The sequence below is a fragment of the Lontra canadensis genome, unplaced genomic scaffold (assembly GCF_010015895.1).
Source record: "Lontra canadensis isolate GAN:19392208 unplaced genomic scaffold, GSC_riverotter_1.0 scaffold45, whole genome shotgun sequence".
In the NCBI taxonomy this organism is placed as follows: Eukaryota; Metazoa; Chordata; class Mammalia; order Carnivora; family Mustelidae; genus Lontra; species Lontra canadensis.
This window is the reverse complement of record NW_022631039.1, coordinates 7,676,100-7,699,834: the sequence shown is the minus strand read 5'-3', so window position 1 is coordinate 7,699,834 and position 23,735 is coordinate 7,676,100. Positions and strand designations below refer to the sequence as shown.

At 48.6% G+C, this 23,735-nt stretch overlaps 1 protein-coding gene across 2 annotated transcripts in view; it reads left to right on the top strand.

Annotated features, from left to right (window-relative positions):
- COL26A1 (collagen type XXVI alpha 1 chain) overlaps window positions 1-23,735 on the top strand; it is a 123,865-nt gene that overhangs the window by 44,204 nt on the left and 55,926 nt on the right. The window contains exon 3 of one of the 2 annotated variants that reach the window (XM_032872508.1): window positions 8,088-8,185. In XM_032872508.1, the coding sequence (XP_032728399.1) occupies window positions 8,088-8,185 (98 nt within the window). Of the gene's footprint in view, window positions 1-8,081; window positions 8,186-23,735 lie in introns of both variants that reach the window. The other variant, XM_032872507.1, reaches the window with a different exon arrangement.

The following is a 23,735-nucleotide window of genomic DNA, read 5'->3' as shown; positions in this document are numbered from 1 at the left end:
CCTTGGCCGGGAGGGGTTGGTCTCCTAGTGCGTACAAGGCTGTCTGTTGAGGAGCAGAAAAACCACATCAAGTCTTCTGTTTGTTTTCTAATCTCTAAAATAGGAGCGAAATGAAGCTCTACTGACTTTTAATCTATGCAAAGACAGTAAATAATGTGTGTGACTATGCTGGTATAGATTAGTACATGACTATTGCAGGCTCAGACATATTTTGTTGATCAGGAGCGTGCACTGAAGGCCTGGCGTGCGCCCTGAGGTCTCCCCAGATGCAGGCCAGACTTCTTGCCTGTGCTTGGGGCTCTCACAGCTGCCCTGCCAGTGCCTTGTCTGCTCCCCGAATGCACAAGGTCTCACCCCAAACCACGGCCCAGCTCTCCTAGTGCTGGCTGCCTCCATGCTGTCTCAGCTCAGGAGACCCTCAAGTGTCCCGTGACAGTAGGAAGCATTTTCCAGCCCCTCGTGGTGGAAGCAGCCACGCCCTGCCTCCCCACCCCTGCCGGCCATCAGTGTCCAGGGATGTCTCCCAGCCCGACACCCTGAGCTTCTCCGGCGACCCACGGCATCTTGACTAACATTGCACTTCCCTGCCTGTGACTCCGTCTGGGACACCTTTCTTTGCCTGTTTCCTTCATTCCCACAATCTTTATTGAGTGCCCGTGATGGGCCGTACGCTGAGCTAGGCCTGGGGCGCAGCCAGTGGCTTTAGTGGAGGGGAACAGACATCAGATCAGTAACTGCACAGGTGGTGATGAGTGTTTGGAAGACAAGCCAGGGTTCTATGACAGTATAAACCCAGGGGACCCAGCCTGCAGTGGGGCGGGGGGTGGGGTGCGACAGAGGGTGGGCTGGTCAAGGAGGCCCTCTTGGAGGAGATGGAACTTTTGCCGTGGATATTTATTGAGTCAGACCCAACCCCCAGGAGAATGTATGTCCTTGAGATTGCCAGGTGACAGGTGACGGTGAGGGATGTCCCAAGATCCAACCGTCAAAGGGAGCAAATGAGGAGAGGTCAGAAGTCCCTAGATTTGGGTCCCAGAACCAGTGAGTTGGGAGACACTCCCCCGGAGACTCCAGATTGTGTTTGGAGAATTTCAAGGTCGGAAGGGATCTTTGAGTCTGGCGCATCTCAGCACAGACTTTGCAGAGGGCTCCAAGAGGCGGGGACTCACTCAGGGCTCACAGATGGGCAGAGATGTATTGGAATGAGCTAGAAACAAAGCAGCCAGAAAGCCCTGTGTTTCTCTTGCCCGACTGCATGTTTGCTGCCCTCGGGCCAAGTCAGCCAGGGCTGTCCTTGTGGGGGACCACCCTGCACACATGCCCCAGTGTCTCCTGTGCTGCGTCGGGGTCTTGGCTGGGCCGGCGGAAACAAACAACCTCATCTGACCGCGTAGGTGAATCCAGGGTAGGAGTGGGGGGCAGCCGATGAAACGACGGGCCCTGGGGGGTATGCAGTCGAGTGTGGGGAGTGGGCTTGTCTGCTTCCTGCTGGTGTGAGTGGATTCCGGGCTCCACTGCCCATCAGCCGCACAGCTCAGGCCAGGACTCTGTCCCCATCCAGAGAAGGGACAGCGACACTAGCATCAGGGGGTTGAGCTCGCAAGGGTTCACCAAACATAATGCCCTTATAGTCCTCTTCGTTTGCTGTGCCAGGAAAGCTGAGCTGCTCAGAGGCCTCAGGAGGGCTTCCTGGAGGAGAGGGCATTTGAGGTGAGAGTGGAGATGACTGGGCCTTAACTGGGTACCAGTGGGGCAGGGGAGAGAAAGAAAGAGAACAGCCCTTAAGTGTTGAGGGATGTGGTCCACTGGAGATTTGAAAGGCCAGTATGGCTGGAAAGCAGGAACAAGGGGCTCAAGAACCAAGAGGGAGGCTGGCAAGGCCAGGCCAGAGCACCCAGGGCTTGGTGGGCCACAGTGTGGTGTTTGTTCTCCGTTCCACGTGGACACTGCATTCCCTCTTCCTTACATCCACGTGAATCCACGTTATCTTTGGTCTTCTGGATCGTAACCGTCCCAACAAGTGTGCAGTGATAGCTCGTGGTGACCTTGATTGACATTTCCCTTCCTAGCTATTGATTGACATGGCTGTGGTAGGCGAGGTGGATGAACTTGTGGCCTGGAGGGGCCTTTGATACACACACAGAATGAGGTTTATTATAGGAACTGGCTCACAGTTACAGAAGCTGAGCGTCCCATAATGTACCGTCTGGAAGCTGGAGGCCCAGGGAGCTGATGGTGTAATTCCTAGTTCAAGTCCCAAGACCCAAGAACCACGAGTGCTGATGTCCAAGGGCAGGAGAAGACGGATGTCTCCGCTCCAGAAGAGAGGAAAGGCGCCCTTCCTCTGTTCTCTTCAGGCTCTCAATGGATTGGGTGATGCCCACCTACCTTGGTGAGGGCAGATTTAAAAAAAAAAAAAGGTTTTATTTACTTATTTGAGAGACAGCAAGAGCGAGAGAGCAAGCGAATGAGCACAAGCAGAGGGGACATAGGGAGAGGGAGAAGCAAACTCCTCACTGAGGAGGGAGCCTGACTCGGGGCGTGATCCTAGGACCCCAGGATCATGACCTAAGCCGAACGCAGACACCTAACCGACTGAGCCACCCGGGCACCCCAGAGGGCAGATTTTCTTGACTCAGCCCACTAATTCAGTGTTGATCTCTTCTGGAAACCCTCACGCTGTCTTTACCAATTACGGGGGCACCTGTTAGCCCAGTCTGGTGGACACATGAAGTACCCACCACAGTAGCCAACATTTATTGCGTTCCTACCCAGAAATTGCGTTATGTACTTGATACAAATTTCTCTTGGTCACCGCAAATCTCTCTAAAGCCCCAGACTAGTGGCTTAAGCAATAAACATGCATTCAGGACACCGCTCTTGAGTTTGGACAGTCCGAGATCAAGGTTATGGAGCAATGGGACCCCAGACACTGCTGCGAGGCATGTGAACTGCTTTGTCCAAACAGGTCTGGGACACCTGTTTGCAGCATCTTCTAAAACGAAGCCCATATCCGTCCTGTGGGCCAGCCACGCTGCTCCTGGGAATATACTCCAGAGCAGTGAGAACATGTTCACAAAGACTTGTACGGGAAAGCCCATCACATCTTTCTCCATCCTAGTTCGAGACTAGAAGCCACTCAAATGTTCATCAACAAGAGAATGGACCCATTGTGGCCCCTTTCTATACTGGAATATTATTTATGCCCTTAACACAGATGAACCCCAGGGGCTAAGGCTGAGTAAAAGAAGGCGGGCACAAGCCAGCTCATGCTGCGAGGTCCCGTGTGTATGAGATTCTAGAACAAGCAAAACTAATCTCCAGGGGAGAAAAATCAGGATGGATACACCAGGGGGGTGGGGTAGTCATTTTGGAGGGGGCACGGGGGACTTTCGAGCTGGGAATGTTGGTGGACACATAGGTAAATTTCGTTAAGCTAAACATTAGATTTATCTATTTTGCTGCATGTAAATTATATTTTAGTAAAAAAGAAAAAAATGCTATTTTAATGTGAGGCGTGAATTCCGTGCTTCCCTTCATAGCACTTAACTGTGGCCTGTGGTCATCTGTTCACGTGTGTGGTTCTGTGGCAGAGCAGAGCTGTGCCCACCTTCTTCATGCTTGTGTTCCCATTGTCTGGGACTCAGCAGGCTCTCAGTGCATATGGCTGAGGGCACGGATCAGTGATGGGTTCAAATCAAGCTCTGTCCAAGGTGCTGCGGGAGGGCTCAGGAGGGAGCCAGTGATGCTGGCCAGGAGTGGGAGTGCTTCACCGAGGAGGATGGGACAGGTGAGCCACACCCTGAAAGCTTTTGGGAATTTTTCTCAGGCAGAGTCAAGGAGGAAGGGCAGGTAGGCAGAGGAACCTGCATGTGCAAAGGCCCAGTGGCAGGAAGAGCAGGCTCAGCTGTGGTGGTAGGAACCTTGGCTGGGAGTGGCAGAAGGAAGGGAATATAGAAAGCAGGGCCTTCTTTATTGACTTAAAGAGTTTAATCCTTAGTCTATGGGAGCCATGGGAGGTTTTGAGAAAGGGCAGTCACAAAATTGGATCTGCATTTTAGAAAGATCACTGGGTTTGTAGACCGGACCCCAGTGGATGGGCTGGGAGTTCTTTATGAAATGTAGAAGGGGGAAGCCCAGCCTGGGCCAGCTTTCACACTGCCCACTGCCCAGGGCACTCAGGAGAGATCTGAGGGGTTTACCAGGCTGAGCCCTGGCCCTCAGGGCTGGTGAAGCAGCGCCATCTACTGGTGGACCCTGGTCCTGGACATCACCGGTCATGGGGTTCCTCTGGTCCCAGAGTGGGGCAGGTCAACCCATGGAACTTTCAGAATGAGGGGCAGAAAGGGACCTTCTCTGGGGGACGAGCTTTCTCTCTGTTTCAGAGCCTGAGCTCACGATCTTGTGCAGATGTAGGGAGGGAAACTATTCCATTGTGCTGAATAAAAAGAATGAGTGTTGGTAGTTTCTGCCAGTTCTGCCGGCGTTTGGATCCTAGTCCCATGACCTTCTGGCAGTGTGACCTTGAGAAAGTTGCTTAAATTAACTTCTCTGTGCCTTGGTTTTCTCATCTGTAAATTAGGATCAGTAATAATATCCCCCTATTAGGATTGTTATGAGTCAGCACATGGCCAACGCTCAGAACAGTGAGTGCCTGGTGCATGGTGACTACTCAAAGCTCTTAGGATATCTATTTTTATTTCCATCATCATCATCATTCAGGCTGTGCACAGAGGGACTCCTGGTGCATTTGCCTGGCTGGAGGGGGAGGAGCTGCCTGTGGCTGAGGGCGGGGTCGGTGGAAGGACCTGGGCAGGGAGGAATGAGGTCCGATCTGCATTTTGCAAACCCAGCATCTGCACATGCTTCCTGCTGTGCACGCCTTGCACACGCATCCTCCCAGTGAGACTCACGCCCTGCATCCTGGTCTCTGCGGTGTCCTCATAAGTAATGGTGCAAGTCCATATCGTGAGTTAGGGGCAGAGCCCGGACCCCACAGTCCAGGGGCCCATCCACAGGAGGCACCTGTCGGTGGCGTCGGCTGCACTGGGCAGGATGTGAACGGCAAGTAACTTGACCCCTTTCCTGCCCTGCACGTCTGCCCCGGGTGGGGCTGCCATAGCTTTTCTGCTCCCTCTAAGCCGGAGCAATATCTTAGTCCAGGAATCAGTGAGAGAACTGGGATCTTTTCTCTAAATTAAAGCTCCTTCCTCTCCTAGCTGGGAGATCTGCTGCAGGAAGGTGGTATGAGGGTGTGAGGGTGTGAACGAGTGCCCGAGCGTTGAGTGTGTGCAAGCACGTGAGCGTGTGTGCATGTGTGAACACGAAAGCGTGGGAGCCTGTGTGTGCATGCGGGAGGGTGTGTGTATGTTACTGTGGGCGTGTGTGGTTATTATCACCTGTTTATTATCTAGTTGTGCTCTCGGGACCCAGGCTCATCAGCCCACAATGGCCCACCAGGCCACTTGCCAGTGGGGAGTGGTGATGATGACACAGCCAGCCCTGGCCCTCTGGCCTGCACAGAGCTTCCGGGGGCAGCCAGAGTGTTAAGATGTGGGTGTGCCATCCTGGTCCCACCGTGGACGTCTCTCCATGCAGACTCCTGGCTTCTCACTTGAAGTTTCCGCCCCTGGTTGCACACAACCTCACCACCGCCCCCCAACCCCCTTAGATCTCCAGGAGGAAAGCTGGTTTGCCAGAATGTTCATGAAACATGAACGAGAGGACTTTTTTTTTTTTCTTTTTAAGAGAAATTAGTGGAACAGGATTGTTCAGATGGAGTGTACTATTTCTGAAATTCAAGACGCAACTTGTGTGTTTTCCTGTCAACGGGGCATCTTGAAATGTCACGCCTGCTGCTACCAATTAATTCATGATTTTCCCATTCACCGATTAAGTTGCTTGGTGTCAGCAGACTTGGATTCTGTGAAGTCGTGTAGCTTTGCTCGGAGGAGAAAGCCGTGCAGACGTGATCGAGCAGCGAAGTTATGATGATACATGGAAATCGAATAATAAAGCCAAGTGTGTCCCCCGTGTGAGGTTGGGTCATAGGTGTGTGTGTATGGCATTCCACATTCTGTTAGTTTCAGGTGTACAGTATTTGATTTGATATTTATATGTATTGCAAAACGATCACCACAATACGTATGTTAACATCTGTCACCACACACGGTTATAAAAATTGTTCTTCCTGGGACAAGCACTGGAAGTTCTACTCTCTTAGCCATTTTCATATATGCCACTTTTATTTATTTATTTGAAAGAGAGAGATCACAAGTAGGCAGAGAGGCAGGCAGGGCGGGGGGCCGGGGGAGCCTGCAGGCTTCCCTGCTGAGCAGAGAGTCTGATGCAGGGCTCAATCCCAGGACCCTGAGATCATGACCTGAGCTGAAGGCAGAGGCTTAACCCACTGAGCCACCCAGGTGCCCTATTCTACTTGGTCTTAACTATAGTCACCAGGCTGCACATTACATCCCAGGAGCTTTACATTTAATTTTGTGTCTGGAAGTTTCTGCCTTTTGATCCCCCCCACCCATTTCTTCCACCCCTACCCCCCAAACTCTGGCAACCATCAGTCTGTCTGTATCTATGACCTGGGTTGTTTTTCCTTTAGATGCCATGTATAAGTGAGATTATCCAGTAATTATCTTTCTCTGTTTGACTTATTTCACTTAGCGTAATGCCCTCATGGTTCAGCCATTGCTGTCGCAAATGGCAAGATTTCCTCCTTTTTCATAGCTCTGTAATATTCCGCTATGTTTTCTTATCCGTTTTCTTATCCGTTCCTCTGTCGATTGACACTGAGGTTGTTTCCATGGGTTGGCTCTTGTAAATAGGGCTATGATGACCATGGGGGTGCAGATCTCTTTTCGAATTAGTGTTTTTGTTTTTCTTGGGTCCATCCCCGGAAGCGGAGTTGCTAGATCAAATGGGAGTTCTTTTTTAAATTTTTTTAGGAATCGTAGTACCATTTCCCCGCAGCAGCTGCACCGGTTGGCAGCCCCACCAATGCTGCGTGAGGGTTTCCCTTTGTCCGCATCGCCACCCACACCTGTTGTATCTTGTGTTGTTGATGGCCACGTTGCCATTCTGGCAGGTGTGAGGTGATAGCTCATGGTGGTGTGGTCACATATCTTATGTCTCAGAGTTTCATAAAATAGTATTAAGCTTTTTGGCAAGAAAAATGTCAAAACTGCAGGAGTGTGAAATTTGGCCCTGGAATCCACTGCAGTTTTCAGGGGAAAAGATTCCCCTGACGGGGCTGAGAGTTTTTCATTGGTGTGTGTCTCTCTCATCCACGATGCTGTGATTTTCTCCAGGATGGGACTCGGTTCTCTCCGTCTTTGACTACAGTATTGCATGTAGCTGGTGCTCAATCAGTGTTCACTGGATGAATCAGCCAAAGAAAGTGATTGGGACAAAGTGTTGGAGTTCAGGAACTTTTGGGTGGTTGGAAGTTCCATACGTCCTAACAATAGTTTTGTTTTCCTTCTTCATGGTCTTGGTCAATGTCTTTGCTCAGGCTACCATAGCGAAATATCACAGACTGGGGGTTTCAACAACAGAAACGTGTTTTCTCAGATGGCCACCTTCTCACTGGGTTCCCACCCGGCCTCTCTTCTGTGTGTGCATGAACTCAAGGGATCTCTTTCTGTGTCCTCCTCTCCTTACAAGGCCACTGGTTCTGATGGGTTGGGGCCCCACTGTTATGACCTCATTAAACCATAATTACCTCCTAAAGACCCTATATGCAAATAAGGTCACATGGTGGGGGTGGGGCAGGGCTTCACCCTATGGATTCTGGGGACACAACTCAGTCCATGACAGACATTCTCCCTCCGCCCCCCGCCCCCCGCCTGCCACCTTTGGTGGCCATGCTTGGAGACTTGGAGACATGCTTGGAGACACAGAAGAGGGATCACTTGCCCAGGGCTACGTAATCAGTGGGCACAGAGACAGGATGACAGGCTCCACTACCCGGGCAGCTCCCAGAACCCTGGGCTGGGTGCTCTCTGCAGAAGTGGGATCGGGGAGGCAGGTGCTTGGGCGCTCACACTCTCCTGATGCTGCCCTTGTGTTAGTTACAGGACTCTGATCAGACCCACATACAGAGTGTCCTACCGCACGGTGACGGCACTGGAGTGGAGATGCTGTCCTGGCTTCACCGGGAGCAACTGCGAGGAGGGTGAGTCTGCCAGGGTGTGGACGGCCGGGCATCCAGGAATCGAGGGTGGGGGCGCAAGGTGCAGGGGGCGGAGCACCGGCTGGGCTGGGCTGAAGAGTCCCTGTGTGTGTTGCTGCCACCTTGCCATGGGCGTCAAGCTGGGGACCCTAGGTGCACTGATTGAGTGGAGGAGAATCGTGAATCCTGGCCTCGGGGAGGGGATTGAGTTTACAAAGAGTTTACAGCCTCTTTCTTCTGCTCTCACCTGGGAATGGGGGCAGGCAGAGCGGGCTCCCGGGTCTCTCTTCACCAGTCTGGGAGCCGCGTCTACCGTGGAACGGGGCACATGGATCTGGCGGGCAGCGGACTGATTGTCCTGCCCTCTGCCTGGCTGGAGCCCAGGGCAAGGATGGGAGGACACGGCCTAGAGCTGAGGCCTTCCTTCTGAGCCCCCGGACCCGGTTCCAACCTTCCTCTGGAGCCCGAGGAGGCCAGGGTGGGCCCGCAGCAAATCCCGGCTGTGCCCTCGGCACGGGGAAGCAGGTCCTGCCCCACCAACAGATTCACAGCCCATCTCGCTCCCAGATAATAAGTTGTAATATGTTAGGTATACGCTTTGATTGAAAGCTGCCTGAGATTCTTTGGGTTACAAATAACAGGATAATTACAGAACAGTGCTAGTAATGAGGATGCTTCCGTGGGTCTGTGGCCCAGAGTGGAGCTGAAGGAAGGATCTGGAAAGCAAACGGGTCCGGCGGTGCCGTCTTTCCTGATGTAGAAGGCGCCTGGTCCTGGGAGGCCTTTGCTCAGCACTGGGAAGGCTTCGGGGTCCTTCTCTCAGCTCCCAGAGCCTCTGGGTACCCCCGCCCCCCCGCCGACCCCATCCTTGCCTCAGCTGTTGATAACCTTGTGTTTTCATGTCTGCCCACCCCTACCCCTGCAAACTGCCACTTGCCGCCCTGCAGACTGTTTCTTCTGAGGGTAACTGAGCCCGGCCCGAATAGGGCCTCTTTCCTCCCTCCCCTGGAAACCACTGAGTGCTGAAGTACGGACGGTTTTTCATCTCTCTTCATGTTCTCGTTATTGAAGGAACAACCCAGTAAACAGAGTGTAAGTCTCAGATGTCTGAGTCGTAAACCTCACGCAAATAGGTAAAGGGCACGTGTTTGATGGAATTCACTGAGCGAGTGATTCAAAAAGGGGGATTCAAGACAGTGATGTCTTGATGAGCTGACTGGAGAGCCCAGGACCGCCCTTAGTTCTGATATTTCGCTGGAAAAACTCACAGAGCCAAAAATCTATTGTGCTCACGCTCATGGTTTGTTATGACGAAAGGTGCGGATTCAGATCCTCCAAGGGAAGAAGCCTATGGGACAGAGTCCAGGAGGATCCCCCCCACCCCGTCCCCATACACAGAGCTGCTGGTTGTCCCCTCCCGGTGGAGGCGTGGGTAGTGATGAACTCCTCCCCTCACATGTAAAACAAGTTGACAAAAATGTTGTGACCAGAAGCTGGCAGGAGTCTCACCGTGTATCTTCCCTAGAAACATGGTTCACTATTTCCTAATTCAGGATCCCGTGACTTTATAGATCACAGTTGCCATGAATAAGGGAAGGAATCCTGTCTAAGTGTCTAGAACAATAGGGATCTATTTAGAAACGTTTTTCTCTTATTGCAAAAGTTAAGTCCGCGTTCAGTGTAGAAAAGGTGACCACACCCAGAATCATGTCTCTCAAGGTAACCTTGAGCCTCGCTTTGGTGAAAAGCTTCCAGACCTTTCTATTCTGTGCTCTCATATTGGTTATACTATTCTTTTTTTTTTTTTTTTTTTAGATTTTATTTATTTATTTGACAGACAGAGATCACAAGTAGGCAGAGAGTCAGGCAGAGGGAGAGGAAGGGAAACAGGCTCCCCGCTGAGCAGAGAGCTCAATGTGGGGCTTGATCACAGGACCCTGGGATCATGACCTGAGCCGAAGGCAGAGGCTTTAACCCACTGAGCCACCCAGGTGCCCCCGGTTATACTATTCTGATAACTTTCTTATTCATATAAGTTACCATGCATATTTCTCCATGTCAATAGATAGCTTTCTGTAGCATTATTTTTAGTGCCTGCAAAATTTGGGTATACACTTTATTAATGAAACCCCTACTGGAAGATATCTAAGTCGCTCCCAGGTTTTAAATTATTGGTGACATGACTCCAGACATCCTTTTTTTTCCCTCTGACATAAAATTTACATACTCTGAAATGCTCCTGTCTCACGTGTACACTTTGATGAGTTTTGATACATGTATGCATTTCTATCACCTTCTGGAATGTTCTCACCCCTTGGCCGTCACTGTCCTGATTTCCAACATCATAGATCAGTTTTATCTATTCTTGAACCTCATATAAATGGAACCACATAATATTTACTCTTGCGTGTGGCTTGTTGCAATTAATAAAATGTTTTTGAGACCTATTCATATTGTTATATATGTATTGATAATGTATTCATTTTTATTACTGGGTGTCATTCCATTGTGTAAGTAGCCACAATTTTATTTATGGGTTGTCCTGTGGCTAGATCTTTGGTCCGTTTCTAGTTTTTGGCTTTAAGAATAAAACTTCCATGAACATTCTTGAAATGTCTTTCTGCGGACATAAGTTTTTATTTCCGTTGGGTTAATCCACAGGTTGAATTGCTAGGTCAGGCTGTGTGTTTAGCTTTATTTTTATTTTTATTATTTTTAAAAAAGATTTTGTTTATTTATTGGATAGAGAGAGAGAGATCACAGGTAGGCAGAGAGGCAGGCAGAGAGAGAGAGGGGGAAGCAGGCTCCCCGCCGAGCAGAGAGCCTGATGCGGGGCTCAATCCCAGGACCCTGAGATCATGACCTGAGCTGAAGGCAGAGGCTTAACCCAGTGAGCCACGCAGGCGCCCCATGTGTGTTTAGCTTTATAGGAAAGAGCCAAACTGTTTCCGAAAATGGCTTTACCAGCATTTGGTGTTGTTAAGTCTTTTTCATTTCAGCCAGGTGAGTGGGTGTGAAATACTCTCTCATTGTGAGTTTAGTGTGTGCTTCTCCGTTGACTAAGGAGCATCTTTTTGTATGTCTATCTGACATACTTACCTGTTATTCTTATATCTTGTTTCATAAAGTGTCTATTCGAGACTTTTGCTCATTTTTAATTGGGTTGTTTAACTTGATAAGAAATAGCCAAGTTGTTTTCCAAAGAGGCTTTAACGTTTTTGCAGTCCCACAAGCAAAGTCTGATCCAGTTGTTCCACATTCTTGCCAATATTTGGTGTGTTAGTCTTTTCAATTTTAGCTGTGCTACTGGGAATGAAATGAAATGCAACTTCTTTTTTAAGACTGCTTTGACCACTCTAGTTCCTTTGGATCTCCATAAAAACTTGGCACAACTTAACAATGTCTGCAAAAAAAAAAAAAAAAAAAAAAAAAAAAAAAAAGTTTATTGTGATGGGGAGTAGGATTGTGATGAATTTATAGACCAATTTGGTCTAGAAAGGAGAAAAAAATTGTAGATAAATTATCTTAATAATAATTTACAGACTCATTATCCTAATAATGAGCCTTCTGATTCATGAACATGGTATAACTATGTATTTAGGTATTTAATTTTCTCCTTACAGAGTAGAGATATTGCTTCTCTTATTAAATTTATTTCTAAGTATTTTGTGGTTTTGGTGCTTTTTAAAAAATGGAATGGCCTGGGCGCCTGGGTGGCTCAGTGGGTTAAAGCCTCTGCCTTCAGCTCAGGTCATGATCCCAGGGTTCTGGGATCGAGATCCACATGGAGCTATCTGCTCAGCAGGGAGCCTGCTTCCTCCTCTCTCTCTGCCTACCTCTCTGCCTACTTGTGACCTCTGTCTGTCAAATACATAAATAAAATCTTTTAAAAAAATAAAAAATGAGATTGCCTTTTAAATTTTCATTTCATAATTATTTTTCTGCTAGCATATAGAAATATATTTGATTTTTAATATTGACTTTGTATGTAAAAACTGTGCTAAATTCATTTATTAGTTCTAGTAGCTTATTTATTGATTTCTTTGGATTTTCCATATAAGCTGTTATGTCCTCTGTGAATAAAGACATGTTTGCTTCTTCCTTTCAACTATTAAGGCATTTTATTTTATTTTTCTTGCTTTATTGGACTGGCTAGAAGTTCTGGTAAGATGTTTAACAGAAGTGGTGAGAACAGATATAGTTGCCTTGTTTCTGATCATGGAAGGGTGGGTGGGAGGGAATTTCTCCATTTTACTCTGAAGTATGTTGTTAGTAGTGGATTTTTTCATATATGCCATGTATCAGATGAGGATAGTCACATTTTTCATCTGAGTTTGTTGAGATTACTTGTTAGGAATGGTGCCAAATCTTGTCAAATGTTTTTTCTGCTTCTATACTGAGGTGATCATTTTTTTAATCCTTTATTTTGTTAATATGACGAATTACATTGATTGGGAATACTAAACCAATCCTTTGTTCTTGGGAATAACGTTATTGTTACTGGGATCAACCGTATTTGGATGTGTTATTCATTTTTCTGTTTCTGTATTTGATATTTATCTGTAATTTTCTCTCCTTGTAATGTCTGTCAGTTTTTGGTGGTGAGGGTTATGCTGTTCTCATAAAAAGAAATAGGAAAATTTCCCTCCTCCTCTATTTTCTAAAAGTGTTTTTTGGTAAAGTTGGCATTAAACATTTTCCTTAAATGCTTAATAGAATTTACAGTGAAAACATGTGGACCTGTAATTTCTTTGTGGGGAAGGTCTTTCATTTTTTGTTTTTTAGAGAGAGAGGGTGTGTGTGCCCAAGTGGAGGGGAGGGGTAGAGGGAGAAAGAGACTATCCAGCAGATTCCCTGCTGAGCCCAACACAGAGCCTGATCTCATGACCCTGAGATGACAACTTCAGTCTTAATCAAAAGTCAGATGCTTAACCGACTGAGCCACCCATACGTACTCCATTTCTTTTTTTTTTTTTTTTTAAGATTTTATTTATTTATTTGACAGGCAGAGATCACAAGTAGGCAGAGAAGTAGGCAGAGAGGCAGGCAGAGAGAGGAAGGGAAGCAGGCTCCCTGCTGTGCAGAGAGCCCGATGCGGGGCTCGATCCCAGGACTCTGGGATCATGACCTGAGCCGAAGGCAGCGGCTTAACCCACTGAGCCACCCAGGCGCCCCCGTACTCCATTTCTTAATTTAATAATTATTTGTGCATTTAAAAAATCAAATGTACTGAGTTGTATTTGATGTATAACTTATTATATACGTATAGTTTACACACACCAGAAGTGTACAGATCATTAAGTTTAGACCAAACGGATAATTTTCTACATAATTCTCGTCTCTCTGGTGTTTTGTCCACCAAATTTGCCTCACCTTCCCTGAACTCAGATTTCTGTCTCTACAACTCAGAGAAATTGTCATGTTCTACTTAATCTTCCTTCCATAAGCTTCGGTCTGGAAGATGCCTCTAGGAATTGCCTTATGTGTTCTGAACTGCCTCCTGTCAGTGCCTACAAACATTTGTTCCATACATTTTATCCAATCTTCTAGTTGTTTCTGGTGGGAAAGCAATTCAGTAGGAGTTAGTCTATCATGGCTAGAAGCAGAAATTGTGGCTTTCCTTTTTTGAATTTTTCTTTATTGTTCTCTGTATTATTTCTTAGTAGTTTCAAAAACAGCGTCTTCCATTTTATCCACCCCATCATCCTTTGTGCTATTGTGAAATTGCGTGAAAAACTTCCCAATTCAATATTATAATTTTTGCATTAAAGAGATTACCTTTTTTATTTTTATTTTATTTTTAAGAAGATTTTATTTATTTGACAGAGAGAGATCACAAGTAGGCAGAGAGGCAGGCAAGGAGGGGGTGGGAAGCAGGCTCCTCACTAAGCAGAGAGCCCAATGTGGGGCTCAATCCCAGGACCCTGAGATCAAGACCTGAGCCAAAAGCAGAGGCTTAACCCACGGAACCACCCAGGTGCCCCAAAGAGATTATCTTTTTTAAAAGGAAGAAAAGGATCATTTCCCGTGACTTTTCTTCCTCCTAGAGCTCTGAGCCTCCATCTGATTCACGTCTTCTAGTGCAGGTCTGCTTGTTGTGTGTTCTCTCTACTTAAAAATAATTTTTATTATCTATTTTGCCTTGATTTATTTTTAAGAATCAATTAATTGATTTGTGGTAAACTGCACATAACCCAAAATTTACCATTTTAACCATTGTGAAATATACAATTTGGTGGCATTAAGTCCATTCACAGAGTTTTGCAAAAACATCACCACTGTCTCATTCCAGAACTTTTTTATCCGCCTCCCCCTCAAAGGGAAATCCTATACCCATTAAGCAGTCATTCCTCATTCTCTCCTTCCTTTAGCCCTTGGCAACCACAGATCTGCTTTCTGTCTCTATTGACTTGCCTATTCTGGATATTTCATATAAATAGAATCATGCAGTATGTGGCCTTTTGTGTCTGACTTCTTTTACTTAGCATAATGCTTTGAAGCTTCATCCAAATTGTGGGATATGTCTGAATAATGAGTACTATTCCATTATATGGATATACCACATTTTGTTTATTCATTCATCAGTTGATGGACTTTTGGGTTGTTTCCACCTTTTGGCTGTTGGGAACAACAGTAATTCTCATATTTAAAAAAAATAATAATGCTGTGAACTTTCATGTACAAGTTTTGTTTGAACACCTGTTTTCGATTCCTTTTGATTTTGATTTTTACTCAGGATAGGTATTTCTGAGTCATATGGTAATTCTGTCAGTGTTTAACTGACAGAGGAGCTGCAGAATGTTTTTCATAGTGGCTACACCATTTTACATTCCCACCAGCAATGTACAAAGGTTATGATTTCTTCATGTTGTCTTCAGTACTCCAATTTTTGAATAATATTTTCATTGAGTTCATAATTACGGGTTGATATTTTTTCTTTCAGTGGTTTAAACAGATTGATTATTCCATTATCTTTTTTTAAAAAGATTTTATTTATTTATTTGACAGACAGAGATCACATGTAGGCAGAGAGGCAGGCAGGGAGAGAGAAAGGAGGAAGCAGGCTCCCTGCAGAGCAGAGAGCCTGATGTGGGGCTCGATCCCAGGACTCTGGGATCATGACGTGAGCTGAAGGCAGAGGCTTTAACCCACTGAGCCATCCAGGCGTCCCTCTTCCATTGTCTTTTTGGCATCCATTGCTTCTGGTGAAAGGTCTGCTGTTTTCGTTTTGTTGTTTCCCTTCTAGAATGTGTCTTTTGTCCCATAGTCCCAGTTTTTGTCTCTGATGTTATCAGGTGAGACTCTCTTAATTCTGTTTGGGCTTCTTTGAGAATCTATAAACTGTTGTGGTTTTTGTTGTTGTTGTTGTTGCTTGTGTGTTTATCTTGTTAGGAAAAGTCTCCTCATTATTTTTTCAAATATTTTTTCTTCCCTGTTCTCTCTCCTCCTCTTGAGGGTCCATTTGCTCACCTGTTAGATTGCTTGATAGTATCATCGAGGTTCTGCTTTTTTCCCCTCTGTTCTTTCATCTAGACAATTTCTCTTGATCTGTCCTCAAGTTCATTGACTCTTCTGACATCTGTAATCTTCTGTTAAGCCCATTTCGGATAATGTCTTTTTATTTCTAGAATTTCCATTTCTGTGTGTGTTTGGTTTCTAGTTCCCCAATAAGATTTCTCCATCTCTTCACTTACTATGATCATAGTTTATTTTATATGCTAGGACTCGTATATCATAGCTACTTTTTAAGTCCTTGTCTTCTGTTTCCAAATCTGGGTCATCTTAGGGTTTATTTGTGTTGTCACTTTTCTTTTGACTTGGGTCGCAACTGCCCCTCTCTTTCTTTTCTTCCATGTCGGGAACTTTTCGTTGTCGATCGGAGACTTCGAATGATTTGTTGTAGAGATGCCTATTTCCTTGAAGAATTTTGATTTTTGTTCTAGCAAGCAGTTAAACTACTGTAAGTTTGTGAAGGCTTGGTTTTTATGCTTTATTGGTGGTGGGGGGGGTATGTCAATCCTTTAGACCTGGGATATAGTTTTTACCCCCAAGGCTTGGTCTTTCTGTTGTTGCAAAGGCAAGGCCTAGGTGGAGAGACTCGAGCTCCAAACTTGGAAAGGTTCAAACTGTAAATCATCTCCTTCCTCTTGGGTGGCAGCTGGTATCTCTGCTCAGTTTTTATAGCCTTCCCTCTGTTGTTTTCTGCTGAGCTCACTGGAATCTTCCCTACACATGCACAATTCAGGGGTCAGCCAAGGACTTCAGGGGAGTTTGTACGCAGAGTCTGGGGCTCTCTATTCTGTGTAGCTTGTTCCTTATTCAATTTTTTTTTCCTTCAGTTTCCAGGGCCTCTGGCAGCCCTAAACCTAAACAACTTTGGTTTTTGACTTATGTTCTGGCCACCCTGAGATGCTGAACTAAATTTGGTCCTTGGGAGGGGGAAAATCATGTAAATGTAGGAAGTTCTATTCTATTTTTGCAAGGGGTGAATCTCTTCACTTTCCGCTGGAGTTTTGTTGCTCTTGAGGGTCCTCAAATAATTGTTTAAAGAATTATCTAGAGGGGCACCTTGGTGGCTTGGTGGGTGAAAGCCTCTGCTTTTGGCTCAGGTCATGATCCCAGGGTCCTGGGAGTGAGCCCCGCATCAGGCTCTCTGCTTAGCAGGGAGCCTGCTTCCCCCTCTCTCTTTGCCTGCCTCTCTGCCTACTTGTGATCTCTGTCTGTCAAATAAATAAACAAAATCTTTAAGGGAAAAAATAGAATTATCCAGAGCTTATAATTTTTACCTTGAGTAGAGTTAGTCTGATACAAGCCACTCCTTCGTTTTGGAATGGAAGTGAACATCTTTTCAGCTCCATTTTTGTCAACACCTTTAATGATTTCCTTAGGATAAATGCCTATGCAGAATTATGGGGTATCCATGAGGGGTATACATTGTGTCAAGGCTTTTGAATCATCTTGCCAAATTAGGCCCTAGAAAGGTTGCTGATTACACTGCTGTGGGTGGATTGAGAGATTCTGGGGGGCGGAGGACATTGTTGTTAACTGTGTGCTTTTGTGGGGCCCAGCACAGGGCCTGGCACCTATTTGGGGGCCTGTCAAGGACTCTGCACCTGAATGTGATCTGAGACATGATCAAAGGAGTCATCATTAAGCACGGGATATGATACCATTACTTCACCTCTGAACTTAATTTAAAAAGTAGTTCCTTGGGGTGCCTGGGTGGCTCAGTCAGCTAAACGTCCGACTCTTGGTTTTGGCTCAGGTCATGATCTCGGGGTCATGAGATCGAGCCCCACGAGTCTGCTTGAGATTCTCTCCCTCTCCCTCTGCCTCTCCCCCTGCTCTCTCTCTCTCTCTCTCTCTCGCTAAAATAAATATATGAATCTTTAAAAAAAAAAAAGGTGTTCCCAAAGCTATGTTACACTGGATGTCCCTCCTGTTGGCTCCCTTGGCAGACAGCAAAGTGCTCTTTCCGTAAGCCACTGGGACCTTTGAGGTCTTGGAAAATCCTACTCCAAGTTTTCCCAGCACAAGGTGCAGGTCAGCTGGATTCTTAGCCGGCTTCTTTCTGGTGGCCTAAGGTGGCCTGATCCCTCGTGTTTTAGAAGCCAGGTCTTTGGTGGTGTCGTGGAGGAGAATGGCCACAAAGCGGATACAGACTCAAACTTCAGAAGATATGCTTAACTCAAGTAGGGGATTTTTCCTTTTGTTTTGTTTGCTTTGGGACAGGAAACGAACCCCCTGCGCTTCCATATGGGCAATGGCAGGCCCAGGGCGAGGTGGCTTAGCTAGTGCATCCAAGCGTTGAGCCGACTGATTTGAGTCCAAGATGGCGCTGACATTTCACCCCTGGCACGAGCTCTGTGTATGAGTGTGTTTGTGTTTGGAATAGCTGAGGGTTCAAAGCCAGAAGACGCTCTCTTGGGAGGAGGCTGCAGCCAGTCTCCCGGCCAGTCTGCAAAGCTCAGCATTTTAGGGAAATGATTATCAGCGAGTCTGATGGTGTTTCTGAAACTTGCCTCCCATGTCTGCCATTAAAGGGAGGGACAAGCAAGTAGGGCTATTTATTCAAATTAGCGGAGTACCTGGGAAGTTCCAGATACTATGCTAGGGGCTCGAGTCATGCTGATGCAAAGGGGACCTCAGGAGCTCCCAGATGTGGGGGGTGGGGGAGTGGGCAAATAACCCTAATGCTGGGAAACGAGGGTTTTGCTAAAGGTATGCTTGCTTTGTTGTGGGACCCATAGGGGGTAAGAATTGGGGAGGGGTCTTCTTCTAGCTTAAGGCCTGACCCTCTGGATCCAACCTGGGTCAAGCACCGCTGGGATCCCTTCTCTCGTATGTTCCATCTTTCTCATCCCCTGGTTCCTTCCCATCAGTGTACGAACACATCAAGTATATTTTTTCTCTCAGAAAACAGTCTCGTTGAATCTGCGTCATCCTTTAGCCAACACTGTGTCTTGAGTTTCTTTTCTTTTTTATTTAAAAAAAAATTTTTTTTACTTACTTATTAGAAAGAGCGTGCATGCATGTGCACATGGGATGGGAAGGGGCAGATGGAGAGGGAGAGACAATCTTAAGCAGGCTCCACAATGAGCCGAGAACCCTATGCGAGGCTCGATCTCACGACCCTGAGATCATGACCTGAGCCGAAACCAAGATTTGGAAACTTGACCAACTGCACCACCAAGGCGTCCCTTGACCTTCCTTTCTTGACCAAGCTTTTCGGAAGAACTGACTATCTTCCCTGACTCATGCTTCCTTGCTTCTAGGGTCTTCTGCAGCCCTTGAGGTCAGGTCTCTGCCTCACTTACCTCTCAGAGACTCTTCTCGCTGAGGGACCTGTGTGCAGGTGATGTCCTTGTCATGTTTATTTCTACTTCCCCAGCCACTGGCAGAGATCTGGAACCTGACCTGTTTCGTGAATGAAGGAATGATTGCACAGGCGGTTTTCATGTGTGCGAGACATTGTGTCTCAGCTGGGGGATGTATGGTTAGAACCCCATCGTACAGATGAGTAACTGAGGCTTAGAGAAATATTGGTTTTTATGGGAGGCCCCACTGGAGCCAACGGGAGAGGTGGAGGCCAAGTGACAGGAAAAGGAAGATGCTGGCTGAGCCAGAGAGAACATTCCATGGAGCCCGACCAGACCACTCGGTCACTTCTAACACCTGCCTCTTCCTGGCATCTTCGGTCAACTTTGGCCTGGGGCGGAGAGCTGGGGTCTGTTGTGTTGAGCATCTGCTTTTGTTCTTAGCTTCCATGGACAGTGTGGGCCTCGCTGATGAGATTACAGGCCCTTTGATACTCTGTCCCAGGCTGGAGGGGTTCCAGGCGTCCAGACGGGTTTTGTCGTCAGACAGACATCTTTCAGCACCTTCTGTCGTACTGTGTGGGGCTGTAAATATCCACAGATATCACCTGCCTTTTCTTTTTCTGGGACACGCTTGCACGGGGGCTGGCCCAGGTCACCAGCTTGTGTTCGGGCTCCTGGGCTGTCTGCACACCCGGAAAGTTCTCAGCACCTCCCCCAGCTGCTGCTTCTTCGGCCCTGGGCATTTCCCAGGGAGTGGCAGGGGCCAGAGGGATGCCATGGGAGATGACTGCCAAGCTCGTGAATTTTCTGAGACCCTTCTGAGACCCACAGTTTTAGGGAGTGATGCCCCTGGGAGCCTCTTTTCCCAGAAGAGGGATCCAAACCTCTTCAAGGTCCAGGACAGGCCACACAATCAACAAGCCAGAAAGTGGGCTCACTCGACCAGGCGCTTCTCTGCTAAAGTCTGCTCTTCTCCTGACCCAAAGCTCCGTCTTTTCTAGAAAGAGGAGCGGGCCTGTGGGGAAAGGCCCCCCAGACTCCAGCCCATCGTGGCCTGAGAAGACCAAGTTAGGACACAGGGCCCAAGACACGTGAACCTAGATGGGAGGGGGGCCAGAGAGCTCCTGTGGATAGGGTTCCCCGGGGTGCAGGCTCGGGAGGAAGGCCTGTGAGGGAGGTCTGTTGGGAGAACACTGAAGATGGAGACCTATTCCTGGAAGGGGTGGATGGAGCAGCGTGAGAATCTGGGCCATGGTGCAGCCTCAGTGAGGGCCTCAGCCCAGCCCACAGGAGCTCTGAGGTGGGACGACCCTCCTGAATGGCCCCAAATTGGAGATCAAGGAGTTGGGTCTTCACATCCTTCTGTTGGCTGATGATGGGCTGCGGCTGTCCAGAGAAGGCCATGACCTTGGGTGAGGAACGGTGTCTCAAAAGCACTTACGGAGGCAAGCTGCCAGCCCACAGCTTCCCAGTGGCTGGGGGTGAGGCCTGCACCCAGCAGGGGGGCCTGGCCAGGGCGGCCTCCACAGGGAGGGCCTCAGCTCCTACCCAAGGGCACTCTGAATGTCCCGGTTCCCAAACACAAGAAACGTAATCTGTACCTTTGGTGGTTCTCCATACAGAAGGTCACAGAATCTGTGATCGAACAGATGGGCAAAACGGGTCAAAGGCTGCTACCTCATGAGGGTGTGGGGGAGACAGAGGCCGCGTGGCCTGCCCGCTCAGCGAGTGGGAGCTGCTGTTGTCCAGTGTGCCGGGGGGGAGGAAGGACCTGCTGCGGAACGTATAGTTCATTCTTACCGTCCAAAGTGCGGTAGCGAAAAGTTGCGGGGGTGCTCCTGGAGGAAGTCTGAGGGCTGAGGGTGCCCCATCCTCCCCGTGAGATCCTGTCACCGTCAATTTTGAGAGGATCTTGGGGGGGGGGGGTCCTCTCACACTTCCACGGTCGTCTGTAGCACCGTCCCGTGGCCCATATCAGCCCCCTATTTGGAAACATTGAGGCTGGCCTGGTGGCTCCTGGGATGGCAGGCACGGCCCAATGGCCCAGAGAGCAGCCCAGGGTTGGGAAGGAAAAGGTGGTTCAGGGCTTCCCATGGAACATTTTAGAACCTTTGCATGGGTGGTCCTCTCCCCTCACATCAGGAGCTTTGCTGAGACCAGACACACATTTCCGCCTGCAGAGCCTGGGCCTGAGGAGCCAACGTGGGGCTGATTTTGAGGGTACAGGTGTCATTCCATCCCAGGAACCCCTTGCTCTGTGGCCTCGGGTGCTTTTCCAGCCTCAAAGTCCCTGGCAGGTGGCAGAGGGTTAGCTGGCTGCTGCCTTGACCACCGAGGTAACATCTCAAGGCTGATAGTGGCGTTTGAGCAGGAGCTGAATGGCCTGGTGTGTCTACCCAGGACCCTCTGCCCCAGGAGAAGCTGGAGTCCTTACATCCCGGGTAAATGCTTCCGCTTTTTCAGAATGCTGCTTATTTTATTTTATTTTATTTTATTTTATTATTTTATATTTTTCAGAGAGGGAGAGAGAGAGGGGGAGGGAGAAAGGTAGAGGGAGAGGGAGAGAGAGAATCTTAAGTAGACTCAGCGCTGTGTGTGGGGTGACAAGGGGCTCGATATCAAGACCCTCAGCTCATGACCTGAGCCAAAATCAAGAGTCTGTCGTTTACCCGACTGAGCCACCTAGGGGCCCAGGCTGTTGCTTTTCGATCTCATGGGACCCCACCCCCGACCTCGTGGTCACGTGTAGGTCCTGCTGGGTATTGGCAGGCCCCCAGCGGCATCTCTGCTCTCTCTTGCTGCAGGGACTTTGTGTCCCCAATCCTTTTCCAGACCAGACATGCCACGGAGGCTCCCGACCTTGCTCCCCTTCCCGCTTCCCCCACCCTGCTGGTGGGTGAGCCAGGGGGGACTGATGTAGGGCTTCTGTCTATAGCTGATTTGCCTTTGGGGCTCTGTTCAAACATTCTTTTTCCAAGGCCACGTGACTCGCCAAAACCAGCTTGGGGGCCCCCAGGAGCCCAGAACGTTCTCTCTGCCTCATTTTAACGGAGTCACAGCCCCTGTGCTCTGGCAGGTGGAAGGGGAGGGGAGAGAGCTCCGACTTTCCTGCCCACCCAGCACGCTGGCCTCCTCCACGCCTCTGCAGAGCACTGGGAAGCACGCAGGGATATAGGGCAACAGGCCTCTTCCCATGGAAACCCAGGATAGCGTGCGGCAGTTTTACATGCAGGACAAGCAGAATGGAGAACAGAACCTCGCCTCCCCGAGGGCCTCCACGGGGCCTCCCGAAGAGGGAGAATGAGCCGGGCCAGCTGGCTCCAGGCAGGGGCAGTGGCCTCCGTCCCTCCGACCCCCCCTTCTTCCTGTCGTCATGCTCTGCCCAAGGTGGCTCTGTTTTCCGGCTAGAGCGCACGGGGATCTGGGAGTGGCTGGTGGTCCTTCATGCCCAGCACAGCGGGTCTACCTCTGCCAAAGGGTTCTGTCCCCCTCACCTGCCAGGACGGTGGAAAGAATGTGGACTTCAGCCCAGACCAAGGGTTGACATCCTGGGTCCATGTACCCACTCTGAGGGCAAGTCGCTTGCTCTGCCCGAAACCTGTTTCCTCCTTTGTGAAGTGGGCACTGTGATAACCGTCTTAGGTTGTAGATCAGGCCAAGTGAGTAGAAAATACCCGACGTGCCACAGTCCGTGGCATGCAGTGGGCCCTGAATACGTGGTTCTTGTTCCTGTTACATTCCTTACTTTCCCGGTGCCAGGCACGGTAGTATAAGAAATACACATTGACTGATTTTTGGGGTCTTTCTCTTTATTTTTTTATTTTTATTTTTTTAAAGATTTTACTTATTTATCTGACAGACAGAGATCACAAGTAGGCAGAGAGGCAGGCAGAGAGAGAGAGGAGGAAGCAGGCTCCCCACTGAGCAGAGAGCCCAATGCGGGGCTTGATCCCAGGACCCTGGGACCATGACCTGAGCTGAAGGCAGAGGCTTTAACCCACTGAGCCACCCAGGCGCCCTGGGGCTTTCTCTTTAGAATGTAGATGCTTAGAGCCAAAATGAACTGCAGAACAGATCTTCTGCCCACATGACCTTTGTAAGTCACAGTCCCATTGGTTTCTCCTCTGGAAAGGGGGTTCTAGTAATCATTCTGATGGGGAGGGGGTTGCCTCTGGGGTCTGCAAGCCCGTGGCTCTGCGCTCCCCTCAGCGGGGCTCCGGGCTGCCTCAGAGCGAGGCCTTGTAACGACACTGAGCTCTGGTTATTGTAAACTTCCCACAGAAGGAGGCATACCTTACCATGATGTCATGTCTAGACACCCAGGTCAGGTATAAATTATGAAGACAAAGTAGCATGTTCAGTGGTTAACTGTAAAACTTTAACGAGAGATTTCTGTGGCTTGAACATGTGTGGGGAAGGGCTGCTCTGGGAAGAGGAGGAGAGGTACTCGCTTCCCTTTTTACTTCCTCTCGGGCTGTCTGCAGGCGGGGAGGCGAGGCCCCGAGGACCCAGCAGACACTCTGGTCTCAGGTGGTGGCTTCCTGCAGAGTGGGACATGAGCTCGTGCTGGCAGCTGGAGCTCTGCCCTCCTGACCTTGGGCGGGTCACAGCCTCATGGCGGGGGTGGGGAGTTCTCAGTCTCTTTATCTGTAAAATGGGGGCAGGGGATAGATTCTTCCAGCACAAATATTTCCGTGTCCTGATCCTCTACAACCTGGCAGGACAAATCAGCA